The sequence below is a fragment of the Cicer arietinum genome, chromosome 6 (assembly GCF_000331145.2).
Source record: "Cicer arietinum cultivar CDC Frontier isolate Library 1 chromosome 6, Cicar.CDCFrontier_v2.0, whole genome shotgun sequence".
NCBI lineage: Eukaryota > Viridiplantae > Streptophyta > Magnoliopsida > Fabales > Fabaceae > Cicer > Cicer arietinum.
The window spans coordinates 59648955-59659798 of record NC_021165.2 but is presented as its reverse complement, the minus strand read 5'-3'; the positions used below and the strand labels follow the sequence as shown (position 1 = coordinate 59659798).

Below are 10844 nucleotides of genomic sequence, written 5' to 3'. Positions count from 1 at the left end.
AAATTATATTACAAAGAAACTTGAATAGATTTATCTTTTCCCAAATTTATTTACATAATTTGAAATTAAACAAATAATAGACTAAACAAAGATAGAAGAAACACAATTAAAAGAAAAATATATCCAAATCTCTTTAGTTATTGAATTTAACCGAATTAATCATTTAATTTCTTTTCGAGTTAAATCTTTTAAATTTTTAATCTTCACAATATTATTTTTTTTTTGTTTTAGTTTAACTCCATTAAAAAACCCAAATTGTTGTTATAATGAGTATATGTGTACGACATTTTTAATGTGATAAGTCCAAAAAGGATTTTAGTTAAAAAGAAATATTCTTAATTACTTTTTCAATAAAAAAGTATTAACCATCAAATTAAAAGTAATTAGAGTTATTCAAACTCATCCAAATTAATGTTTTAAGCCCAAAAATTGGGTAATGGACAGACATGCCTTTGTCATCCAAATCTATGTTTCAAGCCCAAAAATTGGTATTGGACACACATGCCTTTGCAAAATGCAATCACTAGCCTTCTAGCCTAATCTTCATATTTCTTCTAAGGCCTAACCAACAGAGTAAATTTTTAGTTGTTAGACTGGTGGGGGAAAACAAGGAAATGATGATGAATTGTTCACAAAATCTCATAATTGTAATTGTCTCAAATCATAGTAAATCTTTTACGTCAGATTCAGTCTCTCAGTTAGCAGCATTGCTCTAAACTAGGTTACTAATTTGTGGTGTTTTCTTGTCTTTACTTCATTATTCTTACATTTCAAATTATCAAATTTTATTAAAGTTGTTTCAATTGTTCAAAGAATATTTTTATGCTTTAATTCACTACAATAAAGCACAACATTTCTAAAATAAAATAGAAAGGAAAATTCAAAATAACTAAAATCATATTGCAAAATAATTAAAATCAATAGAAAGAAACTCAAACCTAGATAAGAAATAGCGGTTTTGGTTGAAAGCAAGAGACAATGTAGTAGCATAATTTGTTTAAAAACTATAATTATACTTCTTGACCACCACAATGAAAATATATCATTATGAATTCACAATCTTCAACTTTGACAAAGAGAGTAGAAAGGGAAGAGGAAGAATAAGAGAATCAAAAAGAGGACATAGATTTCGAAGGAGAAAGAAAAGTATATTTGATTTAAATGTGAGAAAAAATAAAGAGGAAAAAAAAGGGAGATAATATGAGAATGGATACATGCTAAAGTGAAATTTGATTTTTCAAGTTTCATAATGAATCTTAGTATTTCTGAGAGGAAGAAACATCGACTAAATTGTCTCAAAAGTTTATGATCTATCAAAATTTTAAGGATGAATTTATATTTTCAATCGTAATGACGAGATGTCTTAAATTGACATTAGATAATCAAATGTTAATGAATGTTTTAAAAGTATACTCTATTTAATCACTATTATAAATATAAAAAATATTTTAAATATTTGCCTTCTTATAAGTAAAAACTAAATACTTTTGAACTATTTAACAATTTTTCTTTAATATACTATTCATTTCATTCAAAACATTTAATTTAGATGGTTGATTGTTTGAAGTTAAAAAGAGACAATTTAGTAAATTTAACTTATGTTTTGTATGAAATTTAAAGATTTAATTGCATCTAATTAAATTTCTTAAAAACTATGAAAATAATTGTTTTGCTTATAAAAGCTAGAGATCAAACGGAGTTTTGTTTATTAATTTTTTATTGAAAGTTGTGCGTAAGTTGTATTGGAAATTGTTATACTTATTTTCTTTTTAAATACTACTTTTTGTCCTCCATTATAAGCATCACTTGAGAAAAAAAGAATATTTATAAATATAATCAATCTTTCAAATAACTTGAAACATTTATTATTTTTTTAAATATATTTCTTATTAATATATATATATATATATATATATATATAATTTAAAAATATCAACACATAAAATTGACATTTTAAATTCACTACTTAATTAGAGATGACGATAGTAGTTTGATATTTAGTTGAATTCTTGTTAATGATTATATAAAATTTTGGATTAAATATATTTTTAATCCCTATGAAATTTTAACTTTTCTATTTTAGTCTTTGTAAAATTATAATACAACTTTTAATTGCCCTTGATCTTTAAAAAAAATTCAATGATTTTTTCTAAGCATGTTTTGAACATTATAAAAAGTCCCTCTATAAAAATTTAGAATTTTTTTTAACTTGGAATAAATTAAATATGAAAATTTTAAATGTTAAAATCTCAAGATAAAAGTAACGAAAATATGGATTCATAAATCAAATTTTGAGCTAATTTTTTGTGTAATAACTTTTTATTTTGCTATAAACATATTTACAAAATTTCATTAAAAAATAATGTTAACTTAACAATTGGGACTAAAACTGTATGCAAGATAATTTTGTAAAGATTAAACGTTATATTTTTATTTAATAGATAATAAATTAAAATGATGAAATTTTAATTAGAATGACTAAAAATATATTTAATCTAAAAAAACTTGACTAAAAAATTATACTTCTTCTGTCCCAAAAGTATATTTGACTATTTCGCATTAATTAAGAAAATATGATAAATGAAATATAAAAAAAATTAGAATTTTACTAAATTATCCTTATTGATCATCAGTGTATTCTATTTATTATCAATACAAAATAAAAATTAATAAATTAAAAAGAATACATATAATATTAATTATGTGATACAATTAGAAAAAATTAATTTAAATTGTATCAAAAACAAAAAATTACAATCTCATTGAGAATTTTTTTTTTTGCATACGTGACAAATATTGTAAAGGGGCGGGTGACATAATTTATGAAGATAGATTATTTAGCTGTAATATGATAATATGTTTTTTCTAGAACGAATGACGCTTTATTTATTTTACACATATTAATAAATAATTATAAATAGAAAATAATAAATAGTACTTTTAATAAATTAATTATCCTCATTAATAATCAATATGATTTATATTTTAAACACAAAGGAAAAAATAATATTTTAAAAATAATATCTAGGATATTCAACAATGAAAAAATAATATATTATTATTAATTAGAAGATACAACTAAAAATAATTCAATTAACATTAAAAACTAAAAATTATATTTAATATAAGATATTTTTTAAAATTGGCATTTATTGTGATACATAAAGAGTACAAAATCATTAAATACGAAATTTGTTATGAAATTTTTTATTTTGAACTCTTTACCCTTAATAATTTTATATTTATTCATTTTTAATCAATCATTCTCTCTCATATAAATATTTTTATTAATTAATTTTAATTATTAATTTTATTTTAAAATATATTAAAATCACAAAAAAAAATCATTAAAGATATAGAAAATCCATTTTAATAAAGAAAGTTGAAAGTTTTTCTTTAACCAAATAGGGCCCTCCATTTAATAATTGAAGTTGGAAAAATGACCTATCATGTATTTTTTCATATACTTCATTGAAGATTGTCCATAACTATCCTGTCCTTTTCAAACGGATGAAACTGTCGTAGCCTATATATCTAGTCTAGCAAATAGCATTAGCAATAGAAAGGGTCCAATCTTAATGACAAAGAGTTGATCAAATAAATGACTCTAATTATTAGAATAACTCCAATTATATCGCAAGTTTCACATGTTTGTTGCCAAGGTGCATACTCCACATATCATTTTGGAGGCACAATAAATATCTTGATAAAGTGTGAATATATATAGCACATGAAGCCTAACACAAACTCAAAATTACGGTCTATTATATTTTTTGATATTAAAATTATTATCATACATTTTATTTATCTTTAAGTTTTTTAAGATACAAAAATCATTACTCCAAAGATACAAAAAACTTTAAAATTAAACAATTTTTAAAATTATTATAATCAATTTTATTTAACTATTTTTTTACTCGATAATAAAACCAATTTATTTAATATTTGCTGAGAGTTAGGAGGTCAAGCCGTCCAAACTAAGGCAGGCTTTAATAAGGCTTTAATAAAGCCACTTTTTTGTCTATGAAAAAATAATAAAGTCATTCTTTTAATTCTTTTAATCAATTGCAGTTTAATCTTTGTATCCTACTTCTATAAAAGAAATCGGTTATGAAACTAGTTTTGTTTAAATAGTTATTTTGCAATTTATATTTATTCACTCATTTCTACAATTTTGTATAGATTAAATTGCAATTTTCTTTAGCAAATTTGGAGTTACGAAACCAGTTGAATTAAATTGATTGAGTTAAAATAAAAATTATTTGAAGAAAATAATAAACATGTTGATTTAAGATTTTTAAAAATTAAATTTGATTTTATAATTTATATAATAATTTATTTAAAAAATTTAAAAGTTGTTTTAGACTCATTTGTTATCGATTAAAAAAAGTAATTTTGATATTCAATAAATTAGATATTTGTTATTAGAGGTATTAACATGACAAAAAATCACATTTGTTTTAAAAAAAATATATATCTTTTAATAATAATTTTTATAAAGAATTTCTCAAAATAGCTTTTGTTTTAATCATTTTTTAAACTTTCATTAGCTAACAAGAGATGTAACAAATAGATGAAATATTTTAAATGATATTTTAAATTAAATTATTCATACTAATTTTTCATTTAAAATATTATAACTAAAAGATAAAATAATATAATTTATTTAAAAAAATCTTTAACAAAAGCCTATGACATATATAATAAAAAATATATAAAAATGATTTCTTCCTATTTTTCATAAAGCTTTAGTAAAGCAAGACAATCATATCGAATCATGTCATAGTTCATGCATTAAAAGATTTGTACAAACCTTTTCAAATGTGGCATTACAAGACACGAGGAAAACATTACCCAAACAAAGCTAAGTCCTTGATTCTTAAATATTTTGGCCCACAACCTTCTATTTAATCTATTTAATTTAATATAATAATTTTCATTGCCTCCAAAAGAGTACAAACCTATACTCCATGATCTGTTCCCCAATCAAATGCTATTTATTTTGGTCCCCCAACGGAAATTTCCATCCAACCCGTGAGCTTGTGGTACCAATTGCCAAGTCATTCGATGCAAATGCAAATGCCAAGTCATTGAAATAAGTAACTAAATTTCATTCACTAATTAGTAATGGATATTATATTACTCATCTCAAAATATAAGTTAAAATAAATTAACATAAATAAATATATTAAATTTTTTATTAATTTTTAATTATATTTTGAAACAAATGAATTGTAGTATCTAAAAATAAATAATAAAATTTCACATAATTAATGTATTTTGGAAACTATTGAATCATATTTTTATTAAACTCAATTATACAAAAAAAGTATGTATTTTATTGACCTAAAATACAAAAAAAGAATTAATTAATCTGTTAATATTTAAAGACATTGTTTTAATAAATAGATATTTGCAATAATTCCTTATATTATAAGATTATCATAATAATAAACGATGTAAGTTAGTAATTATATTCTCTCTTTTATACAAAATTAAAAAAATTAAAAGCACGTAACTATCGTAAATTATAAATCTAAAAATAAATATTTTTGCTTATAATTGATTGTAAGAGAGGGAATACTTTTTAGACCTTGCCAAAAAAAAAGAGAATATAAAAATTAACTCAAGGTTACGTTGATCCATTCTTGAATCACTAAATATATTAAAACTATTCTCCAGTTAAATTTATAAATATTTCATTTGCATTATACACAATTTTTAAAAAATAATGATTTATGTTGATTTAAATGAAAAAAAATAATTTTATTTATTTAAATATCTTTATTAACTTTTTTGGTGAAATAATTAAATGAGTTGAAATTCAGTAAATAATAGTATATTAGCATAATAAAAAAATTGATGTTTTACTGATAATATATTGTATTAATAATAAGAACTCTAAGAAGTAATGAAGAGAGAAGGAAAAAAAAAAAGACTGAGGTTCAACAAAATGCAAAGTCATCACATAACGATGCAATAATAAGATATAAACAATAAAACTTCAAAAGATTAAGCTCTTTTCAAATTACAAGAAACATTAGTTAGATTTTTTACAAAATTACCCTAATTAAATATAAAAGGTTAAAGGGTCAACTACTTCTCTCTTTTTAATTAATTGAAAAATAGTTCTGATTTCAAATTCGAAATGTGTCATCCAATTTACTAATTTTGACATTTTTACTAGTTGAACTAGACTTTACATTGATTAATGAAATTTTATATATAGAGGTGGATGTAGTAAAATACTTAAAAAACAAATTTACTAATTTGATATTTGTTTTAAGTTTAAGTCGTTAAGATACTACATGATACTCCATCAAACATTCTAAACTTAAATTTAAATATACATTAAGATACTATAGGGATAGTTCATCACACATTCAAAACTCAAATTTAAGAATACCTTAATTAATTATTTTATTTCAATTACTAAAGACTTTTGAGAAATTGAGTTAATCGAGTTTAATCTTCAAATTCTATCTATGAAAAAATCTCAAAACTCTCTTGTTTAGCTTCTATTTTATGTTAGATTATTTAATTAATCAAATTATCGATCGACAATAATTGATTATTGGAAATTTGTATTATATAAATTATACTTTTTTGTATTCAACGCTAATCAATTGACGAGAATGTATTGAATATTATTTTTGAATAGATTATGATGGATTAGACAATTCTCTTAAATTCAATGAGACGTTCATGCCCTCAATCGTTTATGCTATTTAAATGGTGTCTATTTAAATGCCCTCAATCATGTAAAGTAAATTTTATGTGTTCATATTCTAAAATGCCATTTATACATTAATGTATGTAGTTTGTCTTTTCGTCTTTTAAAATAAAATAGTATAATTAATAAGATGTATGTTTAGAAAATAACAATTAAATTGAAATAGATGTTTAAAAGACAATTTTTTCCCCATAGGTACTTGTAATTGCGACAAAAGTAGAAATTCCATTGTACAAGTAGAAAAACACCAAGTAATTCACATTATAGTTTGCCAATATACATTAGTACAATAATATGAAACACAAGGGACATGTTCCATAACTTTAATTTTACCTTAACTAATTAACAACATTTACTCCCTTAATTAAAAACATTAATTCACTACTAGTTATGACGATGATGGACACACTCAAGAGGAGTAATTGGAAACCTACTAACATCATTACAATAATCATAAACCATATGTTTAGCCCTGACCCACATAAGCTGATGAGATTGATGCAAATTAAGTACAGACAAATTAGGCTCATCCCACCAAAACTTCTTATCATCACTACTACTACTACACCTCTTTGTATTATCCATTGCAGCCACTGACATTGGACACTCACAAGCATTGATTTCAAAGGCTTTATATGTTGCAATAAAAGGTGCATGACTCCAATCTGTTTTCACTCTTCCTCCTTGTGTGGCCCAATCATCTGCATTCCATATTGAGCTGTATACACCCATTGGTTGGTCCTTTGGAAAAGGAATTCCTTTGTGTTCCATGTTTGTGTGTACTCTTATTGGTGTTTCATCCACTAAAAATCTGATCATTCAAAAATAAAAATAAAATTAAATATGACTATAATTTGCATCAATAATTATAATTAACAAAGACACATTTTAACTAAGTTCAATTTTGATTGGAACAACTTTTTATCGGTTAAGACAAATAATGAAGGGAAAAGGTAGAAAATGATGCGCATGACATATAATGGCTAAAAGATTCCATTTCCTTTTCCATGGCAATGTACTACAAGATTCCATTTCAATTCCTTTTCCATGGCTTTTGTTTTTTAGTGACTCACGAGGGAACACAATCACATGCCAAAGCCTATGCAACCACCACTCGGAATAAAGCAACTTACCTAAACATTTCTTTTGATGCCCTTCTCTATATAGTCAATACATCCAATGACCATGCTCACCACACAACCGTACAGATCTAATCGGAAGTGACACTATTTTCTTCTCATACACCAACCTTACCTTAATTTTACACATCAAATTATAACTTACTTCAAACACCAAAACTAGGCACATTTCATGTTTCTCACACCAACCTTACCCATTGTTAATTAACATCAGTTATTTAAGAAACACACCAAAGCACAATTTTTGTTAATTTCATTTTAGTCACATCTTCATTTTGTGGCTTTTATGTCATTCATCAAATTCAAATTCAAAGCTACTACAACATTTGCATCATTCATCATCACAAGATGTGTCAACAATTTCAACCAACACCACTTTAGATCACATTGTGTTTGGAATTGCTTCAAGCAAGAGTTCATGGACAAAAAGAAAAGATTATGTGAAACTATGGTGGAAAACCAACAATGCAATGAAAGGTTGTGTTTTTATGGATAGTATTAGTAATGAAGATGACCCTTCTTCTCTTCCTCCTCTTTGTTTATCTCGAGACACGTCGCGGTTTCGATACACTTTTAAAGGTGGACTTCGATCGGCGAAACGCGTGGCTCGAGTCGTTGTTGAGACAGTTGCTTTGAATCATTCAAATGTGAGGTGGTATGTGTTTGGTGATGATGACACAATTTTCTTGCAAGAGAATTTGGTTAAGACACTTTCTAAATATGATCATGAGCTTTGGTACTATATTGGTGCACACTCTGAGATTTATGAGAAGAATAGGTTGTTTGGTTTTGGAATGGCTTTTGGTGGTGCTGGTTTTGCTATTAGTTCTTCTTTGGCTAATGTTTTGGCTAAGGTTTTTGATTCTTGTTTGGAAAGGTATCATCATCTTTATGGAAGTGATGGTAGGGTGTACTCTTGTTTGGCTGAACTTGGTGTTGGATTGACACATGTACCAGCTTTTCACCAGGTGAGATATTGTTAATTTAAATCATTATTAGATTGAAATTAATGCTGAAAAGTTATGAGTAATTTGTTTTTGGTGGAATGGTCAATTTAGTTTATGAATTTGTTGATATAGTACAATTTTGTCTTTAAGATTAACAAATTATGGGATGATCTATAAAATTTAAAATTCTTCATCACATTAGTTTTTTTACACAATCATTTTGGATTTTAATTTCATAAATCTCTTTAAAATTTCATTAATTTCTTTGAGATTCGTGCTAATAAATTGTTTTAAGTAATTCCATTTCAAAAGTTTCGAAATTTTTAATTTTTTTTTAAAAATTATTGAAACTTCCAAAATTATATATCAAATTTATTTTATTCTTCATGTAATTTATTTCATATTTATTACTATTAATTTATTGTTATTAAAATTTGAAGGGGGTGACGGATTATCAGTAGTAATAATAATAATAATATCTGATTGCTGATGAATTTTTTTGTAGAATTTATAACCGTTTTTGGTATTTTTCCAAAGTTTCGTAATTGGTAATTTTTTCAGCATATTTACATTTTGAAAGTTTTAAATTTACCAAAATTTTGAATAAATTTTAAAACCTTAGTTAGGTATTATTTCAAAACTTTAAATATAAATTATTTTTAATTTACTGTATATATTTATTATTATTATTATCTAAATATATTAATGTCCATGTTGAAATTATCATTTTAACATTGAAAATCACCTAAATTTAAATGTGTGAATCAAAAAAGAAAAAACTAATTGTTAATTAATAATATAAAATTAGTAAAAGACGGTAGAAAAAAATTATACAATACAAATACCTTACTTTTGACTTGTGTGATTCTGAAAAGCAAAAGTGATTCTGAAAAGCAAAAGAGTAAAGAACACATTCAATTCCCTTACTTTTCTTCCTTTTTTCAAATCCAACTTCCAATGTTTATAGTATAAGATTGTCACTCTCTCTTCCGCCCTCCTCCGTTCATCGCAAATACATTTTTATATGTTCTTCTTTCTCTTCCTCTTTTCATCGCAAATAACCACCACCAAGGCCTCCACCGCCCTCCTCCGTTCACGTAGGTGCAAATCGAGCCACCATTACCTCCTTGGTCGGCCTTCAACTACAGTTAAAAATCATCAACTCAACAAGGTATGGTATCGCAAAATTACATTGTTTTAGGGTTTAGTGATTTGGTTGATTCATTATTCGATTGAGATTATTAGTAATATATTTGTGTTCTGAAATCATTGCTAACGTTTTTCATATGTTCAAAATTAGGAATTTTATGTTATTCTTCGAAATTGTGGATTTGCTTATCATATTTTCATTTTCTCTCCCACAGATTCTTCACGCTTGCGCTTCTCATTTACGTTGATTTTCACTTCTCATTGCAATTAAGCATATCAGAATGGTTCAGATTTCAATCTCAAATTTAATTTAAAAATAATTTAAATTTAATTTTAAAATTTGGTCCGTCCGATTTTAATAAGAGGATTCAGATGTTTTAACTGCATTGTAGTCACAACTATTGTGAATCTAAATTGCTCTGTGTTTCATTTTCTTATTAATGCATTGTTTTTGTGATTATGAAATGACATAGGTTGATTTCACTGGAAACACCTTTGGCCTATTACCTGCACCTTTGGCCTATTAGTAAATTGATTATTTTTTTCATTAATTTACAAATTGATTTAATATAAAAAAAATTAAGTCGTGTGATTGGAAAGAGTAATAAAAGTAAAAAATGAACCTAATCTAATCATTTTATATGTAGATATTTTTAAAATACCTTTGGAAGATGGATATATTTAATTTGATTTTATCTTTTGAGATAAATTAACAATACATTAGTATACAATGTATTACCTGATTTTATCTCAATATATCAAAAAAATTGATTCGTGTGATGGATAATGTGGCAAAATATACATAACAAGACTAATACGGTTGAATAAATATGACAAAACAAATAAAGTAATGCACATTCAATTTACCAATCACAC

The 10844-nt window shown here is 24.6% G+C and overlaps 2 protein-coding genes across 3 annotated transcripts in view; one reads left to right on the top strand and one right to left on the bottom strand.

Annotated features, from left to right (window-relative positions):
• The first annotated feature begins 6945 nt into the window (after positions 1–6945).
• The window catches only part of LOC140920882 (uncharacterized), a 7101-nt gene continuing 3202 nt past the window's right edge, over positions 6946–10844 (top strand). Inside the window, exons 1-2 of one of the 2 annotated variants that reach the window (XM_073369867.1) lie at positions 6946–8840; positions 10184–10252. In XM_073369867.1, the coding sequence (XP_073225968.1) occupies positions 8343–8840; positions 10184–10216 (531 nt within the window). In that variant the 5' untranslated portion in view covers positions 6946–8342 and the 3' untranslated portion in view covers positions 10217–10252. The remainder of the gene's footprint in view (positions 8841–10183; positions 10253–10844) is intronic. The other variant, XM_073369866.1, reaches the window with a different exon arrangement.
• On the bottom strand, positions 7118–7504 carry LOC101511305 (xyloglucan endotransglucosylase protein 6-like). Its single transcript, XM_004513986.4, has one exon. The coding sequence runs from the start codon at positions 7502–7504 to the stop codon at positions 7118–7120; it is 387 nt and encodes a 128-aa protein (XP_004514043.2).